Source organism: Nelusetta ayraudi, unplaced genomic scaffold (assembly GCF_046127955.1).
Source record: "Nelusetta ayraudi isolate G7.1 ecotype Tasmania unplaced genomic scaffold, CSIRO-AGI_Nayr_v1 ptg000131l, whole genome shotgun sequence".
NCBI lineage: Eukaryota > Metazoa > Chordata > Actinopteri > Tetraodontiformes > Monacanthidae > Nelusetta > Nelusetta ayraudi.
Window position 1 is genome coordinate 1,166,456 of NW_027466181.1, and position 23,972 is coordinate 1,190,427.

The window sequence follows — 23,972 nt, forward strand, 5'->3', positions numbered from 1 at the left end:
AATGTAAAGGCAAAAAAAATCACGAATGTGTGAAAACCATCCCACGTAATCTTTGAAAACAGAAAAACATTCATATTAATACACCTATGCAATAATAATGAAAATTAATATTTACCATCGCCATTGTGTTTCAAATTTTTGTAATTAATCTTCGTCCTTTCGTCCTTAAGGACTTCTTTCTGCTTTTGTCCACAACAAATAAAGCCAACTAATAATGCTTAATAGTAAGTGTGCTTTAACTTCGTCTTTAGAATTTATGAGAAAGTACAAACACGACAGTAACAAGGACGGTAGGGGTATAAAAGCTCACATAAAAGCGTATGTTTGACATATGAGAATGTGCGTCGACATAGGACGCCACAGCAAACGCCGTGTGTGCTTTTTTTGTTGTGTCTTTGTGCTGGGACGCCTTCTTTATCGCACGTATGAAACATTGTTAAGAGTCAAAACCAGTTGAAGCCTGAAATGTCTGTTTTTATGCGGTGTTTCGTGTCACAGCAGGATCTTTCGACACTTTCGGTTTAGGCATCATAGGTAAACAAGCTGAGGCTGGAAACTTCAACGGTTCAACTCTGCCTAGTAACAGCTGACGCGCTGGGAAGGCTCCCGCTCGTCCGCGCCGTTAAAAAACAAAGGAACGCAAGATTTCCCCTCTAATGTAAAATAATCTGATTGCTCACAACTGAGACATTTATTTTCGCTGTATGTGCAATATGTGCACGCCGGGAGTTTGGTATTCCTAGCGCGCTTCCTGGTAAAACAAGAACCAAAACCACGCCCATCCACACGCACTTTCATATAAAGCCAACTGAACCAACTTTCATTTCAAATTTTAACCTGCGCAACACGACAAGCTATCCTTTTCTTTGGTAATAACAAGATCCTGCGAAGTCATGAAGGTCTTGCTATTGCTGGCAGTGGTCGTCCTGATTCATGGCAATTATGGTAAATATGTGGTTTTATATTTTCTATGTAATTGTTGTAGAGAGCCTTTTCAGAACATTTTAGTGTGCTGCCACTGTGTAATGAGTTGTGGTTTAATATTCATATTATAGATAATTTTCATATTATACTTAATATTTTTACTCACCAATATATATTCACTCAATGTGTGTTGCTGTTACCCACGCCCCCTCCAATTTTGTTTGTGTGTTGGTGTTCTGCTCTCTGAGTTTCTTCTCAGGAGAAAACACTTTATTCTCAGCCCTGTCACACTGACGGCTTTCCCCTTGTGGTTTACAGCATCTAAACCAGGAAATGTTTCTTAAATCAGCAAGGGACCAGAAAGAACAACCCCCCCCCCCCCCCATTTTCACCCCCATATGTGTACATACTGTAAAGCAAAGATCTGGAACAGTAAATGTGTAAAAGCATTTTTTTTTTTATGGCTGGTACAGTAACTGAAGAAGTAGATTTCAACAGAGACTAAATACAATGTCAGGGAAAGAGGGAGGAGTTTTGCTTTTGTTTTTTTATTGTTTTTTTTAAGTGTCGTTTATAACAGTGGCGCAGTTCCTTAATGCAGGTCAGACTATGATGTCACAATAAATAACCCTCAGCTCTTATCTGTGTCCACCTGCAGCTACTTTGGTCATTAAAGGACCAACCGGGCCAGTTCTGGAGGGACAGAAGGTAATATTGGAGTGCCAGTACAAAGACTCTGAGCTCAACATCAGCGAAGTCCGTTTTGAGAAAAGTTACAAGGTATGAGTTTTTTTAAAACAAATGGGAGGGAGTGACCTTGTGGCTGATAAACAAGGGCAAGAGTTCTGACTTGTTTTATTGTCATTATTCAAATTGTTTCATGAGAAAAAAAAGCATATAATTCAAAAGCACAAGGAAATAATTGGTCTTTATCCAGATGTACTCCTGCTGTATGTTTTGAGGTCATTAAATTTAGTCGTAACATGAACTTCACTGTAGTTGAAGTGCCTAATGATACATAGCATGGTAACATCATATCACTGTTGTTTAGTTAAAGAATCACACAAAACCTATCAAGATATATTTTGAATAAGACAACCGTTAATGTGGTCATTCACAAAGAATTGTCCTCTTCTTGCATTTCTTTTTAACAGCCCAGTGGTCGATGGTCTCTAGTTTTCAGATATCACAGTCGCTGCTTTTCGGCATTAAGGGCGGCCGCTTATGCCAAGCAGATTGGGAACAGTCTGTTTTTCGACATACCTTACGTAACGCCTTATAATGAGGGGCTCTACCGCTGTTTCTCGACCAACGAAAGTGTGACCGCACCAGACAACTCCTCCCAGGAGCTGAGCATGAAAGTGCATTGTAAGTCTCTCAGTTGTCCGTATTCATCATTCGTCAGTCATTTCATGTGTGATAATGTAAGTTTGATAATCATTTTTTGGTAAAGACATGTCAAGCACTCAAACAAAATTTTTACCAGATTAAGATGGTCTGCTTGCTAGCTAGCAGACATTTCTGGAAGTTATCAAAGCACTGACAAGACTTCATTTATCCCATGGGGATACTTGACTAGCATTGACTCACTTTTTCTTTTCTTTTTTTAAATGTATCTCAGTGTCACCACACTTTGTGCACTCAAAATAGCAGTTAGTGCGGAAACATGTGATTTGGATAACACCAAATGATGCAGTTTGTTTCCAAATGGCCAAACATTGAATGCTCAGGGTTCTTTTTAATGACCCAGAGAGAAGAAACAAATGCACACTTTTACTTTCACTTTTTAACCAGAATGCCAGAATACTTGGCATGCCGATATAAATAACAAAGCGGCAAAAGAGACACTTGTCCAATATTTCCTACCAGCAGGAGGAAAAGACAACACTGTGTACACAGCTTTTCTCTCAGTAAGCAACTGAGAGTGGCATGAATAGCTAAGTGTTATCCTAGAGTGACTGCAAGATCAAAAAGTACACTATGACAAAGACACAAGTTCTCTAAGTTCAGTCGCAGTGTTGTAGCAAGTCAGATTATCGGTGTCCTCTATCTTCTCAGTGGCCATCAAATTGACTGCGATGCTTTTTGATAGGCTTCTCAGCCACATGGCGTGAATCAATATGAGGCAAGGATTAGAATGGACTAAAGGAGTGAAGGAGAGGGAGGGAAGCCAGGAGCCAAATGGACGTGAGCCATCTATCGGGATGGAAGAGAAAATGAGTAGTTATTCACAACACTGCCTCTCTAAAGACTTCGATAAGATGAAGCCTATTATCATCATTATTGATTGCTTGGTACAGTTTGTGCCCCAGGGAGCCATTCATACTCGAGCCTATACACTCAAATGTACTTCAAAGACCGGAGAGTTTAGCAGCTGCCATCACTGCAAAAATACATCCCAAACTCTCTAAGTGGCACTTTGAGCGTGTATCAAGTTTCCCTGCTTCATTAATGGCCCATCGCGCCTCTTTACTCCTGCTTCAATTTCAGATCTTCATGGCCCCAGTGTGAGCAGCGGGGAGAACCCCTACCGTAGGGTCGATCGCTATCTATCGGTGAAAGCTGGGGATGATGTGGAGCTGAAGTGTGGCGCGCCCTCATCGGAGGAGCCGACCTTCACCTGGACCAAGAATGTAAGACGAACAGTGAGGGCAAGCAACATGACAATGCTTTCATTTCATTTAAAAGGACCTCTTGCATTTTGCATTGTCCGACCCTCCTATTTTCTATTGTGCGTCTTCAGTTTAATTTTTAACCTAGCAGGTTCTGCCATTTTAAAGTCCTTACCTCACCTCATGTTTGCAGTTTTGTCTCAATTGTTTACGCACACTTTCTGAAAGCATGCCTCATACTCTCAGAACTCTACACAATAAATTAAAAAAAACAACAACTTTACATTCAAAATAATATTTCTTTGCATAATGGAATTTTGTTTCTAAATAACACACAAACCATGCTCAGGTCAGTTTGGAGTAAAGCAAAAACACAATTTTGCCTCATGGTGTGTTTTGGAATGTAAAAATGCAGTTGAAAACTTTAGCGTGTTATGGCTAACCATCAGTTGTTCCTTGTTGTTGTCTCCTGGTACTTGTGGAACCGGTTATTAGCTTCTTGTTTTTCCATTTTGACTAAAAGGGATGTTGATACTGAAAAAGTGTTGCGTCGTTGCTTTAATAAGCTTCATGAACTTTGACGATCCAGCTGCCTTGAAAGGCTACTTGGCTCTCTCCCCTCCCCGAACACTCTGTAGAGTCTTACTTACTTCCTGACTCTCCGATTCCTCCGGGCCTGTTGCGGTTCCGTCGCCTCTCCTGCAGCAGAGCTCTGTGTTTAAGTGACCGCTTGGCTTAGGCCCACCCTCGCTGGGGATTGCAGCTCGCCCACTTAACAGAGGATTAATAGTTTAATGAGGTCTAGACAAGAGCCAGTCAACCCTAAAAACAATTATGCGGATAGATTTCTAATGATTTTTTAGTGTTTGGCTAACCAGTATTGAATTATTCAAGTGCAGTGCCGAGGCAGGCTTAGGAACCGCTGCCCCGGGGATATTAACACATCTTGGTGTAAAATGCCAGCACGGCAACAGACATGTAGAACATGAGGAGGCTGATTAGTCGGGAGATTCTCATTGTCCTTGTGGTGAGAAAAGAGTATTGCGACTTCAAGGCATCGGCAAGATGCCTACCGCAAAAAAATAGCAGGTGTAATGTAGTGTGGCGATGTCCTGCAGACATTGGCAAACTTTCACTTTTTTCTTTTTTAATTTTGTTCTTCTCGACAAGTGTGCTCAGGGTTAATGTGCTCGTGAAAAAGGGTCACCGCTAATCCGGGCATTAAGCGAGCTTACAAGTGCAAATCCAATTCAGTGGACATTTTATACGGCTAATGCCGTTTGCCCTCCACCATGATTGTGTGCGTTCCTTTAGGTTTTTGTCTTCATTTGTTGAAGACAGCCGTTTGCCCGCAGCGCGCAATAACAGTAACGGGATCGAGTGGGAGCAAGCACGGCCGTGCGATCAGTCAGTGCACGAGCCGTCGTGCCTCACCTATCAATTTGTCCCAACTGCCCCTCAGGTACGTTGACGTCATGGAGAAGAGGAACGAACGGCTCTTTCTCGGGAAATAATGAGATGTGATGAAAAGTGGGTGTTTTGTCTGCGGGGGGGATGTAAACCTCGCCGCACTTATGACGGGAGGGGACGCGGCGGTTGAGCCGAGAGTTGGTCGGTCGGACCACGTCGTCGTCGTCCACGTTGACAGACAGCTGCCGCTGGCACGTTGGCCTCCGGTAATGACTGCAGGACAGAGGCAGAAACAGGCCGCTGCTTTGGGAGCCAGTGGATTTGCATACAAAATGCTGCTTTGGCCAGACCTGGCCTTTATGGGAAATCCTCTTAATTCAGATCCATTCAAATTGAAATGGACTTTCTTGGCAGAAGCTAAAGCTCCCAGGAGCCAAATCATTTGCATGGTGTAATGTCTTTTTTTCCCCCGCCGTCCCTCCTCCATGTTCGTTTGTTTTCCTATTTCCTCCTGTTTGCCCCCATTACGTGTCGGCCTCTATCACATAATGCTGCCGCTATTTTTGTGTTCACAATTCATCCTGCTCCCTTGCCATCCCATTATGTGTTGCACTAACAGGGTGCTGTTGTGTCTCTGCTCTGAGTGGATGATGGAGTTATCTCACTCGCGGACTCGTGTCACTGTGCGTTCATTTATTTGGGCTGCAGCTCAGGTGCACGCGATCCAGTTCGGACTTTGGAAAGTGTTCTCTGCCGTCTGTTGTTTTCCTGGCTGGGCTTTGCAGTCTCATTGTTGCTCATTCCCTGTCTCCTCTTCTTCATCTTTCATAGTCTGGGTTTCCCTTTTCCAGTCCACTCCTGTTTCTCCCATCGCAGTGCAAGACCATTCAGTCTTGCTTGATTCTTTCGGGATTTAAAATAATCCAGTGAAGAAAATATTTCTACCCTCTGGCCCAGTTAGTCGCTCTCTATAATGCTCTCCACTGCCGCCTCTCTTTCTCAGGGGAGCGACTGGATCCTGCCATCCTCCACACTGATTCTGAAGGAGATTAACGCACTGGACGCTGGAGTGTACACGTGCTTGGCCGAGCATCCCCTTTTTCCGTCGCTCAGCAAGAATCTGAGCATCACCCTCAGAGTGTTTGGTAGGAAAGCGCTTTACGTCTTACCTGAAATGTTGTTTGTCAGTGTAACAACTCGTTCCCCTTTTCTTAATTTTTTTTGGTGACAAACCAGGATTACCTAAGAAGCAGGATGTTGCTTTCTTCCCTTTTTAGACAGGTTGATCAACAGAGAGCACAGTGGTCAGGTGACTGGGCCCTCGTCATTGTTGACATTTATTATGAAGTTCACTTATAGAGTTGCAACCACTTCCCATTTCCTTTGAAGTGCACCTGACCTTGGTACCAGATACCCCTTTACCTTGGAAATGACAAGTAGATCAGTGAGAGAACTGGGATGTTTTAACAGAAAATGATTACAAGGTAGAGGTCTATTTGTGTTATCTGGACAAGGAACTGATAAAAAAAGAAGCACAAAGATATCCCCACTTTAAACTGACGAATCGAAGTCCCCATTGAAATCTGTGTCATGGAAAAAAATTAAATTGACTAGACTGCTCCGCACGCAGCACTGACAGAAGGTCACCGCCAAAAAGATGATAATAGAATTTTTAGATATGAAAGAACCAAAAAGTTTCTCTTGTGTTGGGATGTCAAATGCAAACAAACGTGTGTCCTAGAGCACAAATATTTTTTTTCTTCTCCTTAAAAGCCAAAAAACTCTTGGAGGGACACTTGAACCAAAAGTGAAATGTCAACTAATTTTCTGCTCACCACTTGTCAATGGAGGGTCTTGTGGCATTTTCTAAGCCATGTATTGTTCCTGAGTTTCACAGACAGAGAAATTCCAGTCAGTGGATATTTTCCACAGACTTGGGGTCCTTTGTACAAAAAGACAACAGAACGCTAGCACAAGAACAAGAAATGTGGATGTTTTGGCTAAAAACACAGCAGGTTCAGGTTGCCAGATTGGACTGCTTTGTCTTCTGGACACCTGGATGACACCACACTAGCAGTATGGACACATATTTTCTTTTTCTAAAGCTGTATTTCTTTTGTTGCTAGACAGGAGAGAATGGCTGAACGCTCAGGATGGAGGTAAGACTGTGGAAACTGGTGGGAGTGTGCTTTTTTTTTCTTTCTCTTATTTCCTTGTCAGTCTGACGTGTCTCCAGATGACTTCCCAGGTGATCTCTGACCCACAACAACCTAATGATGAAATGATGGCGCCTTCTATAGGGTGCCACTCTTAACCCACTTGGGAGAAGGGGATTAATCCACAGGCTGGTTGAGGGGGGCAGCCTGTGGATCCCCCTGTGGAAATTATTTAAAACTATTCCCCAAGGGAAAGACAATATTGATACCCAGCGTCTCAAATAAACATTTTACTATCCAATCGACAGGTGCCAGAATCACTAGGTCATTCTTTTTCTTTATGCACAACCTGCCATCACTGGCACAGCGGCAAAATGTGGGAAAGAAAATATAGTGGAGCTCAAAAAGCAGCCGAGATAATGAGACCAAGAGTGAGTGAAGAAAACTCCACGGGTGAATGTTGTGCACTGCTGCAGATGTTGTGTCTTGGTGTAAGCTGTTGCAACCTTAGATTTCTAACTCGTTTCCGCACATGAAATTGCGCGATGAAACAAACGTGACTTAGCACTCGCTCTTGAACAACTGTTCATCAGCGAGATGAGTGACAAAGCCTCGCATTTGTCGCGAAACACGAAGATCGCGTCCGGGTGGAGAACTAATTTCATTACAACGTTACAGCTAATCCAATTTGTGGCACTTCGTCCGTCTTCATCATCTTTACCACTGACCTGTGAGATGATTTGCGATGCGTTAACACACCCAGAGTTCTTCTGAACGCCGCGCACTCAGGCAGTGGCACTGAGGAGCCCTGTGATTTCAGTCGTCGGGAGTAACACAACCCCTGAAAATGCAATTAAGCCAATGCACGCTATTCATTATGGTGGGTGGGGGCAGTATTGGGGGTGGGGTTGGGGGGGATTGGGGGGGGGGGGGGAGTTCTCTCATTACCGCTGCAATCGACTCATTGGTCACTGCTCAGCAAAGTGTCGCCAGTGAGCACATGCACTAATTAAACGATTATAATTTCCAGACGGCGAACTAATGTTTGCCCGTTCTCGAAGGAAGGCTGAGCAAATGTGTGCTTTGAAGTGACATGGCGATGACGGCGCCAGCCCCTTCACAAACATTCCTGTCGGGAGGCCACGTGACGAGGGAAAAATCCGCCAGACATAATGGATTTGTAGAAATGTAATCCGCCGCGTTTTTCGGCGCCTTAAACCCTCCTCGCACGCTCGCGTTCTGATTTTTTTTGTTTGCTTCTCTTAAGAAAGAGCAAGGGGCTGAAAACGTGCGAGATGCTAATTAGAGGCACGGCGCAGCTCTTTAAAGGACAAAAGGCACTCGGCGGCAGGGCTCTGAACTCCGCACAGATGCCCTTTTTCTATTTTTTTCTTTGTAAATGAAAGGTTGCCTTCAGAAGCTCTGCCCGGAGGCGTGGCACTCACAGTTGGTCTGATTATTGAGTCTGTGATGTGATGTGATGTACGCATGTGTCGGCCTTGACATCCCTCTGCTCTGTTCCACGCAGAGGGCCTCCCCTTGTACAAGCCCATCAGCGGCGAGATGTGGGCGATGATGACCGCTGGGGCCGTGTGTTTGGTGGTCTTCGTCCTCTCCATCAGCATTTTCCTCTGCCGCAAGTTCGGGAAGGCTCGCACCAGCAAGGGACCCATGTAAGGAGCCACGTCCGAGCGCTCTGGGGCATTCTCCCCCGTGGTCGCCGCCCGCTGCGTGGTCGTCGGGTCACTCTGTGACTTTGGACGTCATGCTGTCTTTCTGCTGCCCTCCTGCCACTCCCGTTTTGCATTAGCTAGAAAATCTTTTAATTTTTTTTTTTTTGCAGTTATTATAAAATACAACGATTCATGCAGGAGTACGTTTTCTGCCGCTGAATGTTTCGATTAAATGCAAAAAAACCCTGCACTTAATACTTGAGCTCGTCTGAGCCACCTGACCTCATTCTTGATCTCTCTTTCTTGCTCAATTAGATCTCTTGTGTTTTATTATTTTGCCAAATACCTTTTACTCTTAACAGCCTGGGCTAATTGCACCAAGTGCGAGTCTTTGAAACAACGTAAACCATAAGGAAGATTACAGCACTCATAAAGGCATTAGCGGAGGAGCCGTTGAGTCTGTTTCTGACTGTCTGTGAACATGCACCCTGACCTCGCAGAGCCTCACTTGTTAACGTGTGTTGCAAAAGCCCTTAAAAAATTGAAATCTTCAGCCTCATCTCGGGCGTCTTTCTTTGCATGTGCATGTGACCACATGCCCGTAAAAACAAAACACAAGAAAGCAAAGGAGAGAATAATGAACTTTGCTGCCAACAGCCAGGTGCTGTTCTGTTACTGTACCGCTCTGTGTAATTTCCTCACTCACACCTCTCTCCAGCAGCCAGCTGGGAGGTCGATGCGCTGATAATCACGCTCCTCTGTCTTTCTCACCTTCTCCCTCCCCAGTGATGATCACTCTCAGAAGAAGCCCATCTACAAGACCAGCGTAGATTCCCTGCCCTCCACATGCGGAGATGTACAGCCTTTGGTGTGACTGGAAGGATGAGCAGGAAGACGAGGAGGAGGAGGAGTAGGAAGATGGCAACGAAGGCTGAGAGAGATGGAGTGGGCGTCGGGAAGAAGATGAGGGATACCTAAAAGGGGGAGGAGATAGAAGGGGGTTATAGATGGCGACTGTTTGCAGTGGCAAAAATCAAACTCAGTAGAAAAGTGGGTCTAAAAATATATATACTAAAGGGAAAAAAATGATTGCTTGGGGAACACAAAAGACTGCTTTGCTTGTGGGTGCGCACTGTGCTGATACATCTTTGACAAAGAGGGGGGAAAAAAATATATGTGCGATTTATCTGCGTGGAACACATTCTTCGACACAGCGGCTCCACGAAGCCTCGTCCAGCACAAACAACATAATTGCTCAGCTGCGCATTGTCAACGAGCAGGTGTTGGTAAAAGGTTTTATTTTGGTGGGTTTGTTTCCTTTTCAACCTTGTGTGTGTGTGTTGTTTTTTTATATAGTACAACCAGCTTGTAGCATCGGGAAAGAGGTCATTATAGTCCCTCAGCTGTGACAACTCTCAAGCAGTATGCACTTTACCACTCAATATGCGGTACACTGGATTTCTTTGATATGCTGAATGGCTTTCAAACAATAAAAATCGATGTGTTTTGCTGTCATTTTTTGTGCCACTCAATTGGTCCCACTTTAAAGCGCAGAAATACGGCGCCGGTCAGGTAGGACGCGCGTTGCCGCCTGACAGCGCCGCAGCATTGACGCGACGCCGACTCGCTGTTGCATCAGCTTGTTTATTAACCTCTTTCTCCAACCTCCAGCCGGCAGGAAGTGACTTACTCCGAGGAGAGTGACCTTTTACTCAAAAGAAGTCGGCACGCTCGCGTGTGTCCGTGCCAAGGCTTCAAGTGCAACGCAGCCCGAGATTAGCAGTCGGCGTGACTGGCGAGCACAAAGACACAAAGACACACAGGACTCGCTGAAGCTAAACGTCAGAAGAAGGAGTCGGGTAACTTTGAAGACAAAACGCTCCTGCGGTTCGTTCAAAACAACCACCGCAGGCCACAGCTTCATCTTTCTAATTTTCTCCCCCGTCGCCTTGTGAACCTGTATAAACGCGGTGCTCAGGCCCCCTCGCTCATTAGCATAGCTGTGCTAAGAATGCATAGAATTTCATTAACGCCTGTCGCGGGAAGTTATGTGTTTCTTTTTTTTTATTTTTTTATGTGGTTTTGTTATTGGTGTGTGGTTGACCGTGGGCCACCGTTAATAACGGCCAGAGCGGCAGTTTAACAATGACACTCCATTAACATCGCCATGCGCCACCGAGCACCGCCAGGATAATGTTATTAAACTGATTATTCTCCCCCTGAGCAGCTCCAACTTGCGGCACACTTCCTTTGTTGAGGCGTTTTTACAGACTCCTATTTCGTCTCGTCCAACTCTACAAACTTTTTTTCTCTCCAACCTGGCACGCCAGATGGAATGTTTAGTAGATCCTCTGGATTACTTTTACATGTCCGTCTGGTAAAGAGCCCATAGGAAGCATTTGGAACGGGGACGCAAAACTTGGAAGGTGCTCGCTGGAGCTCTGTCAGGCGGACCAACTGGATTTGTTACCGCGTGGCATTAGCCCACGGTTTGCCATTTGGCACTGCAGGGCTTAACTTAACTCATACCCAAAGCCAAGTCAAGATCCGGGCAGGGAGCTCTCTGCATGTGCAGAGAAAAGCCAATTGCGCTTCATTTGAGTGTGAAAGCGCAGCCCACTTCCAGTGGAAGTGTCGCTATGGCAGCATCTGTGGCATTCTTTGGGGGCAGCAGCAGCAACAACAATTGCTGACTCACATGGGTGTCTTTCACATTAGGACGCTGATTGGTTACAGAATCCAATTAAGTTTTAAGATTGACTCCAAGATAGTTCCTTGAGCCGTTGGCAAGATGTATGGGTCGGATTTACAAGCGAAAACATTAATGATCCATGAAACTTTTTTCTGGTTTTAAGTTGACTCTTAAGAATAAAGGCAAAGAAGACAAGAATAGGTAGCAACTGGAAACAAAAACTTTCGAAACTTGGTCACTCTCTGTAGGGGGAAGCAAGAAGCTGTTTTGTTTATTTTTTAAAAAAAACAAAAAAACTACCCTGCATGTGAAATGTCTGGGAACGACTGTTTGTTTTTGCCTTTGAATCAGTCATGAGTGAAAAGCTCCCCAGTGAGTTTTGTGGCCTGGGGCTTCAGAAAAGACAAGATTATTTATCAGGAATTTCACACTTTGGAGTTTTCCCCGGGGTACGCGGCTCTGCTTGTAAGTGTGTGTGGGGCGTGGGGGGGAGCAAAGCGTAGTTTACAGTGGCACCTTGACCTTGGCGGTGCCTCGTGAATAAAGCGCCGGACAACAGCCGAAGGCAATGCAGGGGCCGTGTGGAGAATACAGAGCAGTCGCCGTGTTTTGTCTGGGGCAGCCAGGTCCTGACAGGACAAGGTTGCCACTGTGTAGAATGAAAGTCCCGTGGAAACCTGCCGCCAATTAGTCCGCAAGACCACCGTCCGCTTCGCCCTCGCTCTCACCGGCCTTCCCTGTTAGAGGTGAGCGACGCTACAAACGGTGACCTCGCCGCCTGGCACGCGTAAAAAGTGCCGGGTGCCAGTTTTGTGACGGTACACAATCACCGCGCTGCTGTTCCCGTCACGGTCACTTGGCTTTTGTGTGTCCTCGCCGCATATGCTGTGTCAAACGGCAGAGGATGAAGGAGCGCAGCTCGCCGGAGAAGCAGGTGTTTCCCACTCATTACTTCCTGACAATGCCCCATCTGGTGATAGAGGGGAGCTTGGGGAGGGGGCTGCTGCCGTCGCTGACTCCCTGCCAGCCGGGGAGCAAACACACACGCGGGGAGGCTGACGGGGAAAAATGGGATGAGGCGGGAAATGGGTGCGGGTGGGGGCAGGGGAGGGGAGCAGATATTATCCACAGCAACACAGCAAGGTTAGAACTTGTGCAAAGATAGCAGGGGAAGAGAGTGGGGGGGTAGAAAAATTAGCATCGACAGCCAAAAGATAAAAATTTAAGATGTCCTTCAGATCCACCAGCAGAGATCAGATATATAAGTTCAAAGCAAATATAAAGCAGCCAACGGCACGATTCTTAATGTTATTAGGGCTAATGGACTGGTTTGATATTTTTCCAACTGTTTGAACTCTTCTAAGTGTTTTGAGTGAAACTGGCCAGACTCTCTGGGGGTGGTTTGTGATAGATGAGAGAGAGCCCAAAGATGATCTGAAACCCATGACTTGCACGTCTCAATCTGGCCTGTGGGAGGCGCCAAAGACACAGTTTCCAAACCCTGAAGTTTGGATTCTTGGAGGCTGCGAGAGGCATGTTGTAGCAGGAGATTACAAGGGGTGGGGGGAAAAAACAGAGAGGAATTCGGAAAGAGAAACAATTTTCATAATGGAGCGGCGCTCTCTGAGTGGAAAACGCAATTATGGGCAAACTGTGGCCGCAGCATGAGGGTAAAGTTAAAAAGCCCTTTTAGCAGGACCTAATAGGCCCTGACTACAGATGAGCGGTACATGCTGGCTGCCTGGTCTGGGCACAAGTTTGTGTTCCGAGCCATTAACGTCATCGCAAACGACAACGTTTCGAAATACACTCAGGCTTCCTCTGCTGTCCTTGATGGGATCTCGGCCGCTTGGATGTTGGGAGGGAGACAGCAGCTTCTGCACCAGGATGTTGCAACAACAGAGGAATGTGATGCATTTCCTCCGAGTTTTGGTCACCGGATCTCCCACACGTTGCAAAATCTCAATTAATAGTGTTTGCTGGCAGTCATGTGTCTCCAGCCTGTCGAAAACAGCAACAAAAGAAAAGTCTCCGGAAATGAAAGAAGTGCACCATTCACTTCATCTGCTTGATCTGTTTTTCAGAGAGTTTGTGCTTACAACTAGCACTCCTGACAAAGACACGCCCACGGTGAGGTCACATCGGGCACATACACCTTGCAAAATTACTGTCAGTACTTTTAGCCAGGTGTTTGTTTATCCAACTTGAGGCTGCCTTGTTTGAAGTCCTCTTCAGAACATTCAAAAGGTCCAGTAGTGCTGGCAGGACGCTTAAGTCGAGCTTTACAGGAGGCTGCAAACAGTGGGCTAAACATGCATTATTATTTTTTTTAAATTAGTCACCCACTTTAGTCCATTTAGTCCCAAATGTGTCTATTAAGTGTCTATACAAAAACGACTAGCTAGGAACAACCATCCCCCTATAGAAACCAAAGTCATTTTGATAACCAATTTTCTTTTGAACGCAACCCGCGATTAAAAACTCGCGTGCGTCTGCTTTGGTAACAACAAACATCTGTTTCGTCCGTGTCACCTAGCTTCGTCGTGCCGCGGCTCGCGCAGCGTCTTCTTCCGCCGAGTGCGCAATAAATAGCTTGTTTGCGTGGGCAAAAATTAATGCGGGACATCAATCACATTTAGAAGCGAATTGATTCCGATTAATTGGGAGGCGCAGCCCCGATTTCCTCCGCCAGCCACCAGCCTGCCCTGCCTGCTCTCCTCCTCCTCCGGCAGGCTGCAGCTCGCTCTTCCGTTTACGCGCCGAGGTCCAACCCCCCCTCCTCCCGCAGCGACACGCCCCCCTTCCACCTGCTCCTGCATGTCATTGGCCGGGGACGCCAGTAGACCCGCCCCCTCGCTGCTGAGCTTCCCTCCCTCTCCCCCCCCCCGCCCTCTCCTCATGAAAAGTAATCAAGACAAACCGGCCAAGCTGCGGCTCGCGCTCACCCAGAAGGTGGAGGGAAAAGTGAAGGTGCGGGCGCGCGTGTGAGGGACAAGAGGAAGTACCGCCGTCACGCTTCGCGCGCGCCTCGCTGCAATTTACGCACACAGTAGCCTGCTCCGCCTGCCGCCGCCGCCGCCGCGCTCACCGACCGCGAGGAGACCAGAGACGCTTCGAAAGCGCCGCCGGGGGAAGAGTGAACCTGCGGGTTCATGTCACCGTGACACCACCGAGGAAGAGGAATACCGAGGAAGAGGTCAGAGGCTCGCGAGGACACGGGAGGGAGGAAGGAAATATCGTCGGCGGCGATGGCTCTGTGGAACTACTGCGTCCCGCTCACCATCATCACCGTCGCCTGCCTGGTGCGCACCGGTAAGAACCCTCCGGCCGAGTGACTGACTGGCTGACTGACCGAGTGACTGACTGGCTGAGCGGCGGCGCGAATGTTAAAGCTGTCTGTTTCCCTTTCTGACCCACCGTCTCCTTCCCTTGCAAGTTGAGAGAGAAAGCTGGATAGAGACTTGAAGGCTTTTCAGGCTTCAAGTCAAGTGTGTGTGTGTGTGTGTGTGTGTGTGTGTGTGTGTGTGTGTGTGTGTGTGTGTGTGTGTGTGTGTGTGCACGCGCGCCTACGTGTGCGTGTTTGGACTTGTCGTGGAAGGCTGAAGAAGAGACTGGTGCGCTCCATTTAAAAACAAAACAAAATACAACAACACGTGAACAGAGAAATACCAGTTCGCTGAGCACTGCTGGGAAATTGAACACACACACAAACACACACACGCACGCGCGCGCGCGCACACACACACACACACACACATGCACGATAATGCGCAACAATCACGATATGAGTCATTGTGTGTGACCACTTATCACGGCTCAAAAAGCCCCTAAAAAACCACGCAGGTCCAATGTGGAGAAAAAGAAAGTGACAAGCTGGAGCGCGTGCGCGCGGAGGCGCTTGCCCCCATTTGGTCCTTTTTTTTTTTTTTTTGTTTGCAGCGCGGTGATCTATTGTGTCACAGCGCAGCACAGGATCGCAGCGACTGAGTGTTCTGACAGGCGCACGGGAGCTCATAACAAATGCCCGCAGTGGAGCAGGCGTGCGTGCGTGCGTGCAGTATGTGACAGACCAGACCAGACCAGAACAGACCCAACGGTGGCGGTGTGTATGTGTGTGCCTGAGGTTCCGAAGCGGCGCTGAGGAGGACCTCCGGGACTTGACCTTATCTCATACAATAACACCTCGCGGCGTCATTACAAAGACGCCGCGCTGAGGCACCTGCGCTACCTTTTGTTCGGCAACCTTTAACACCCCCCCCCCCCCCCCTTTCTCTGTCTTTAACATCCCACCGTGGGACGGTCCTGCCGCGGTAATGATCCCAGGATCTGCGTGTGAAAATAAGGCGGCCGGTGCACTTGGATCAGCGACGTCTGCTAGTTGGCATTTGTGTGTCGTCTGCTTTGGGGGGGAAAACAAACCCCCAAAAAACAAACCCCTGAGCTGAATCCAGCGGAGGCAGGGAGACTATTCACAGATTCCCCTCGCTCTCCCTGCCCTTTTGTTTGACAAGGCGCCGAGGCGGAGGAAAGGTTAATCTCCAGGTGGGATGTTGTCACAGTCAGACCTGCGCGGCGCTGCTGCGATGATGTCTCTGTTGTGTGTGTGTATAGGGAGCGCTATTGCATCACAGCCATTTTCTGAGATCTGCTTTGATAGCATCCACACAGCAGCCCTGCTATTGATTTCCTCCCTGGAGTGCTCCCCCCCCATCCCCCCCATCCCCAGTCCTGGCTGCTCCTGTGTGAGTGGGGAGGGGTGGAATCCAACGCATGCATGTGCTGCATGTCATTTAAAAAAAACAAACAAACTGCGATGTCCCCCGTGCACAAAATCTGGATGCGCTTTTGCTTCATGCACGTGTGTGTGTGTTTGTGCGCGTGCTGTTTTGCGGCGCAGCGGTTTGCCTGAGCTTGCAGGCAACCTTTGCTGGGGGCTGCTTACTGATCACTGCCATTAATCTGCCCGCTGACAGCGGCCTGGAGAGACATGTGGCCGCGGCGCCGAAGGGGCGGATGGAGGGGAGAAGGGGAGGTGTTGTGAAGTGGGTGGGACGACGGAGCGGGAGAGAAAAGCAGTGAGGGAAGCAGAATTAAAAAGATGCCTTCGCCCAGACGCGCACAAAGGCACGCACGCGCACCCAAAAAGAAAAAAGAAAAAGAGAAAGCCACACGGATAACGAGGGGAGAGTGGGAGGGGGAGTTCGTTATCTCCGGAGAGAGGTTGGCGGATTAATTGGACGGAGTGTGCGGGCGCTCGGATCGAGGGGTCGCCTGTGAAGACGGATCCGAGCCGGGAGTCGCTGGCCACCGAAGTGACGGACGGCCGGGGCCGAGAAAAAGGGCGGAGAAGAGAGATGGACTTCACAGGCGGCCTCTGATGGGCAGGCCTGGAGGGACACACACACACACACACACACACACACACACACACACACACACACACAATGTCCAGCATGCAAAAGGCAGAGTCTTCTGGCTTGAAGACCCTGTTGGTGGTGCTGCACCTTCCTGCCACATCAGGCAGAGTCCCTCACAGTGTCTCGTTGCTATTTTTTGCTCATCCGACGCCGTGCAATGACCATTGCTCCTGAAGTCCTGAAGCAGAATCAGTAAAATCAAGTAAAAAAGCAACTGCTGACTGGAAAAAACTGCAGGCCAGCGGCCGAGCTTGTCGTCTACATGCTGTATTGTATTTGTTTGTTGAATCCTTGGTGAAGAGGCCTGAAGTGAAACTGTTGCCAATGTGACCGTCTCAACAGACGAGGCCTTGTGACTGTGTCGTTGTGCAAGGTGAGTTGCAAACTGACTCCTGTGCGCTGCTGCCACCGTCTTCATCTGCAACGTCTCTCTTGAAACAGAGATGATCGATCTCAGCAGGACTCGCCTGACTAGATGAAGGTTTAGCGAAGGGAAATAAGGCTAAGGCTGCGTTCAGACTGCAGGCGAATCTGATTCCAATCAGATTCCTTCTCAATACTAATTTTTAGGTCTGACTGTCCACACTGTTTTTTTTTAGCAAGTGTCCAAATGGGATGTGGCTCTGTTCAGCCTGGGCCACATTATTGACCCATCTGACAGGTTGCTGTAGCACCAAGGTCGGAGCAGAGGCGTCGTCCAGCGTAGCGTGTAGTGTGTGACGTCATATAACTGCGAAAGCAGCACTTGTTGTGATTCATGGCCTGGAGCTTGGCTTGAATGGAGCTACAGTATCTCCCCACACACTGATGAGCCAATGAGTTTCCTCCTCTGTCCAGGGACTGCTGCTGTTTTCTACTGCTTCTGCTGCTTCATTACGTTACAGCTCCGCACCTGGAGTGGCGCCCTCTGGTGGCACATTGGCTCTTGCGTCGCGTCGAGTGACGTCACGGACAGTCAAAACCCATCGGTGTGTTTGGAGCTGTTCACACTGAGACGCCTCTGTCCAAATGGCATTTGAAACTACCTCCCGAAGGTGGTTTCAATCCGTCTTGCAAAAATTGGATTTCATGTGATTTGTGACTGTTCAGACTACAAAAGAGCCATCCGGTTTCAATCTGGATGGGCTAAGAATCGGATTTTGGTTGGCAGTCTGAACGCGGCCTTAATGTGGGTTTGCCAAAATCTTGCTGCATGCCCCTCCCTCTCTCTCCACTCCATCGTTCGACACCCCCCCCCCCCCCAACCCCAGCCGAGCTACCTCCATCACCACCTGCCTTATCACCGCCTGCTTTTTAATCACCGGCCATTTGTTTATTTGAGCGCGTGCAATGAGAGCAGTGAGAGCCATCCGTTTTAGCTTGTCCCCCCACCCCCTCCTCCATCTCCTTCCATCCTCCCATCAGCATCACGCTGTTTGGACCTTGGTGGTACGCTGAGTGCGCTGAGGGGGGTCGGGGGGGGGGGGGGGAGGGAGGCGGCTCTGGGGGCTGAAAGACAGCAGCCGTTGGACGTTGTTGTGGGAGGGGATTTGAATACCAATTATAGCTGGTATATGAGTGTGTGTGCGTGCACATACACACAAGGGGAGGCCACGCATAAATCAATGTCGCTGTGAGTCACAGAAGGGAGGCCTGGCGTGTAAACACAAACATCAAGGGAAGTGCTGTACACACAAAAACTGAAAAATATGGATACATGGCCTGGTGTAAAAAAAGAAGAAGAAAAACGTGTGTGTGTGTGTGTGTGTGTGTGTGTGTGTGTGTGTGTGTGTGTGTGTGTGTGTGTGTGTGTGTGTGTGTGTGTGTGTGTGTGTGTGCACGCATGTGCCGCACACCTAGCCTATAGGCAGATTATGTAGTAAATCTGAATTTCCTTTGAACAGAGGGTTAGATTTGCCTGCGCGAGAGTTTTTTTTGCTGGAGCCAAAGTGCATTTTTTTGATGCTTGTCAGAGCAGTTTGCCTCATCCCAGAGCAAAGATTTGCCTCCTCACATTCCTCCGCGTTGCGCTTGGCTTGCTGTTTCCCCGCACGCTTCTTTGTTCTCTAACGCGGCGAATATATATTTAAAAAAGAGTCTCCACCATGAGCCAAGGTTTATCCTTTGATCCAAACCTTGGAGAATAAATCGCAGCGCCCCCCCCCCCCCATGCCACCCCACATCCTCATCCCTTCCACACAAAATAAATGTGTTCACAGTTTAATTAAAAGGAGAGAGAGAAAAAAAAAGAAGAGGAAAAACTAAGGAGCAAGACCTTCCATCCTGCCATCTGCAGGTGAGTGGCGGAACTCTAGCGCAGAGTTCGAGTTTCAGTCGCTCTCTCTCCCTCTGTCTCTCTCACTCTGCTGTGATGCTCTGTCCTTCCGTCGGTCTTAAATAATTGGACAACCTGGACTTGGCAGACGGCGGCGGGCCGGCCTGCTTGTCAACACCAGAGAATTTGAAATGGGCTTGGTTTTTTTCTTACTTTTTTTTTTTTTTTCCAAAGAAGAAGTGCGCGCCGCCAGCTCCTGTCGCGCACGTCTCTGTTTGATCAACTAATGCAGTCCTAACGGGTCCCAGCAGGGTGGTGGGCTATCTCATCCTAGCGAGTGGCCAGGCGCCAGCGCCATAAACAAATTGGCCCGTGTCGCTTCTCAGGCGGGTCATGACTACAAAGGCTGACACGAGCGAAGTGTGCGGGATGTTGTTTTTTGTTTATCCCCCGTGTGCCTTTTACGGGTCCATTAGGAAGCGACAAAAAAACAAAACAGCCAAAAAAAAAGAGGTTCCCCCGGGGGCGGTGCGCGCAGCCAAGGTGGTGTATTTTACAGTAATTATCACCTCATCTCCCCTCCAGTGCTTTGAATCTGACTGTAAAATCCTTGTTTTGAATTGCTTTTGTTTTTTTTCTTTCTGTTTTGTTTTTTTCATCACAAAAGTGATTGCATCTCAACGATCCCCTCCAGCGTCGCGCGGCAGGTCCGGAGATAATTGAACTGAACTAAAGCCGCGTAAAAGATGACCCGGCGTCTAGTGGGGGCGCTGCGTCTTGCATGCCTCAACATGCTAGCGACTTATTTTTTTGTTGTTCTTTGCAATTGCGACGTGAAGCTTGGACACTGAGAGCGGCTGCTCCGAGTAGTTTATTGACCGCCAGCTTATTGACGACGTGCGTCTCACTTCGACATTTTTTTACCCTTAATTGTCCATTAGCCAAACTTTCTGTCCATCCAATCAGGGCCGGCGTCAGAGTAGAAGCACTCTTTATAGCCGCCACCTCATCTCCGGCCCATTACCATTCCCCACGACGGCGCTTGCTCGCGATTATCATAATGGTGATCTATTTCGTCCTTATGTGTCGCGCTGTGAGAACAACTGGCATCCCACCAACTTTCACGCTGAAGTAAAGAGAGAAAAAAAAAAAAAGAACCCAAAAAAACAAAACACACAGAGTCGGATGCCAAGGACGTCACCTCCCGTTGGCCCACATCCGAAAGCTGCCAGTCAGTCCGCGCGATCTGATTGGTGGTTGGTGTAATGAGTGGAAAACTCCAGCTTCCATCCAGCGACCGCACGACCTGACGTCCTCTGAGCCAGCAACTTTTCTCCCGTCCTTGTAGCTGTATATTTGTTTTCGCCATGGAAACGAAAAATCAGTAGCCTCTCAACCGGCGCCACACACACACACACACACACACACACACACAAAGGCAGCGGTGGCGGAGAGCTCGTTCTAATGGGCCGCGAGTTGTATTTATGTTGAAAGCCAGTCAAAGTTGAATTGCGGCCAGAGAGCAGCGGAGAAAGAGAGAGAGAGGAGGGGGGAGCAAATTAAAACACTGACACCACAGGAGTGGAGGGGGGGGGGTGAGCATTCCTTCCTATTGGCCGATGCAGTTTCCATGACTAAGGGGTAAACGTCGCCGCTGGCCGGTAGTTTGTTTAACTCCCCCCCGCCCCGCTGCTGTCACACCTGTCTCCCGGCTCCTGCAGGGCACATTGCTAACTCGGCCAGACAGCGGCCTGCGCTAACGGTGGTAACCAAGGTGATTACCCCCCCCCCCCCATCCCCTTCGCCACCACCACCACCACCACCACCCCAACCAAGTCAGGCTCTGCCACAGAGACCTCACTCACTGTGATTGGATGAGCGCGGGCTGATTGAGACGAAAAGGCCAAGTGCCCCGAAACTGGAGGGTTGAGAAGTGTGCACTCCGGAAGAGGAGGAGGAAGAGGAGGAAGAGGAGGCTCCTCCTCCGTCTCGCTACAGGGACAAGACAAAGAGTGCGGCTGGTAATGAGGAGCTCCCCGCAGGGCTCAGGCGACTTGAACCTGGGCACACGGCCCCCCACACACATGGCCCTCAGCCTCTTTGGGAGGTCTGTTTGTCTGCCGGAGGTGAGCTGATGAAGAGTGACCGGGCTTAGCCGCGCCATGATGGGGTGAGATTGGGAGAGTGAAAAGGGACGACCGGGGGGAGAGGAGGGCAATGGAGGAGGGAGGGGTGGCTGGAGGGGGGAGCCGACAGTCTGCTACACAGTGTATAAAGGGAGAGGAGAGGAAAAGCACCGGGGGGTCGGCGTCACAGACCAGTGGAGCAGGGAGAAGTGGCGCAGAGGAGGAGGAGGAGGAGGAGACTGACAAACTGGTGAATGATGGAGAGAGTACAGCTCAGGGACAGAGAGAAAAGGAGAGAAAATGCACGCGCGCACTCGTAAGCACACCTCCCGCAAGTGCATGCGTGACAAATTTAGAGTGTCGGCGAAGGCGGCCGCGATCTCGAGCGCGATTAAGTAACGAGAGAGAGAGAGAGAGAGAGAGGCCTGAGGTGAGTGGGACGAGCGCAGCAGGCAGAGGTGGATGGATGGAAGGATGGATGGATGAGGGCGGTAAAGATGGAGGAGAGGAGAGGTCGAACACCGTGTAGGTAACCAAACCAGAGAGGCGCTCTGCTATGATCGATGAGGTCACAGTGCGCACACACACACACACACACACACACACACACACACACACACCAAAAGAAGTGTTGAAATTGCGTTTGCAGCGAACACATGTCCAGTCCTCCCACTGCAGGAGGAGCTGGGAGAATTAACACACACACACACACACACACACCGAGGACCACTCAGCCATTTCGAGAGCCTCTCGCTATCATCGCCATTAATAGGTTTTCTCTTTGATGAGATTGTCAGTCCCTGCAAATGGACAATCGCTGCGTCGCGCCGTCTGCTGGGAAATCAGATGGAGATTTTCTACCGGCCGACACAACAACACTGAAGAGGCCTCCAATGAATTCTCTATCTGAGGAAACTCTTAAAAATTATTATATATTTTTTTCCCCTCCCTCTCTGTCTCCGTGGAACAGATAAGACGTCGGTGTCACTCCTGTTTGGATCTTCACTTTGGGTTTAAAGATATTCTTTCACGCCGGCAAAGTTGAAGAGAACTTTTTTTCTCCTTTTTCTTCCTGGAGTTGGATGCTTAGATGGTCGGTCTTAAAATAAATCAAAAAGTGTATGGATCCGGGAGGTGAGCGATCGAGCGAGAGGGAGGGAGAGAGAGAGAGGGAGAGAGAGAGATAGTCGGAGATTAGCTGTGCAAATGTTACAGAGAGCGTCGCGTTGGCTTGGACTGCATCCCTGCAGTGAAAGACGGCCGATAGATCGAGCTCAGATTGCGCCGCTTCACCCTGGCTGCCTGCCAACAGACCGTTGACGGGTCGACGGAACAGATCAGAACAGGGACCCCCGTGGACACGCCCCTCTGCCACTTCCTGGCCCCCTCCCTACCTGTTTCTTTTGTTTCTCGCCCTCCGCCGCGCTGCTCCACTCGGCTCCGGTCCACTTCATTAGCACACCACAAACAACCATTAATTACGGTCAATTAAATTAGCAGCAGATGAAAACAACGCCGCAGAAGTTGGACGCTCTCAAAGACCCCCGAGCGCTTGTGAGGAGGAGGTGTGAAGAAAGAAAGGAAGATGGGTTGGGGGGGGCAAAAGAAAAGGAGAAGCAAACGGAGGGGAAGCGAGCCGGCGGTCACGCTCAATGTGCCGCGGCCGCCCAGATTTACAGCAATGATTTGCCGGTGGCCTCTTCTGAGATTCATAAGGTCATCAATTCATGGTCGGCTTCCAGCAGAGGCGGCGGGTGAAGACAATAGTGGTGACTGCACTCGAGTAAAAGGGGCGGAAAAAAGAAGGAGAAGAAGAAGGGAAAGAGGCAGGGGCCAAATTGGATTGGTTCTGCGATTGTTTCTGCACAGATTGTTACAGTTGGCAAGGCCGCTCAAAAAGTAGCCAAGCGCCAGTGACCTTGAGGAGGGAGAGAGAGAGAGGGAGGGTGCAGGAGAGAAAGAAAAGGGCCAGCTGATTCTCTCTCAGGGTTCATTTTCTCCTGAGCGGCTGAAGAGGCTTTTCTTCGGTGCCGGGCTGCTGATTCAACTCTCAGCCGTCAGCGAGTCCTGAACGAATCGTCCCAAACTGGAGAGTCGTCTCTGGCTGTGCACCTGCACAAGCAGACCCGAGTCACTCCCTGCTCCGGGGACTGAGCCGCGAACAAACGAATCCCAGACTGACTGACTCACAGTAGCCCCACCCCACTCTCTGAAGGAACGAGTTTGTTCCCGGCCACTCTGGCCGAGTGATTGACAGACTGACTCGGATGACTCAGATCTTTCGCCCGGTGAGTGACTCGTATCAAATCGATTCGCACCTCGTCGCTACTCTTCACCCTCTTTACAAGCGGCAGCAGCAGCAGCAGCAGACGTGTTAGTCCCGTCTCTCTCTTCTCTTTGCGTCTTGCTGCAGGAGTTTGAGCAGCACGGTGGCTGTGATGCTGCTGGAGTTTGACACCGGCTCCGGGCGACGGCCAGAGTTCTCGGACAAAAACGGCGGCTCATAGTAACGGCCACCCGCCGGGCGATACAGGCGAAGCGAACTGTGAAGCAGCTTGAGCAGGCCAGTGGGGTTCTGCGCTCGCTCCCAAAGTCATTTTTAGCTCTTTTCTTTTTTGTGCACTTTGAAAGACGTCAATAAAGTGTGTGTGTGCGTGCGTGCCCGTCTTCTCCTTTTTTCTTCCTTTGTGCCTGCTGTAATATAGATC

At 49.0% G+C, this 23,972-nt stretch overlaps 2 protein-coding genes across 2 annotated transcripts in view; both read left to right on the forward strand.

Annotated features, from left to right (window-relative positions):
- Window positions 1–719: 719 nt before the first annotated feature.
- LOC142904672 (fibroblast growth factor receptor 1-A) lies at window positions 720–10,281 on the forward strand. The gene is made up of 8 exons (XM_076050906.1): window positions 720–945; window positions 1,583–1,704; window positions 2,079–2,292; window positions 3,415–3,557; window positions 5,950–6,091; window positions 7,073–7,105; window positions 8,631–8,775; window positions 9,562–10,281. Exons 1-8 carry the CDS (start codon window positions 894–896, stop codon window positions 9,647–9,649), a joined length of 939 nt encoding a protein of 312 aa, XP_075907021.1. The 5' UTR covers window positions 720–893; the 3' UTR covers window positions 9,650–10,281.
- A 4,089-nt stretch (window positions 10,282–14,370) lies between these two features.
- cadm4 (cell adhesion molecule 4) overlaps window positions 14,371–23,972 on the forward strand; it is a 158,945-nt gene continuing 149,343 nt past the window's right edge. Inside the window, exon 1 of the mRNA XM_076050903.1 lies at window positions 14,371–14,779. Coding sequence (XP_075907018.1) covers window positions 14,716–14,779 — 64 coding nt within the window. The 5' untranslated portion in view covers window positions 14,371–14,715. The remainder of the gene's footprint in view (window positions 14,780–23,972) is intronic.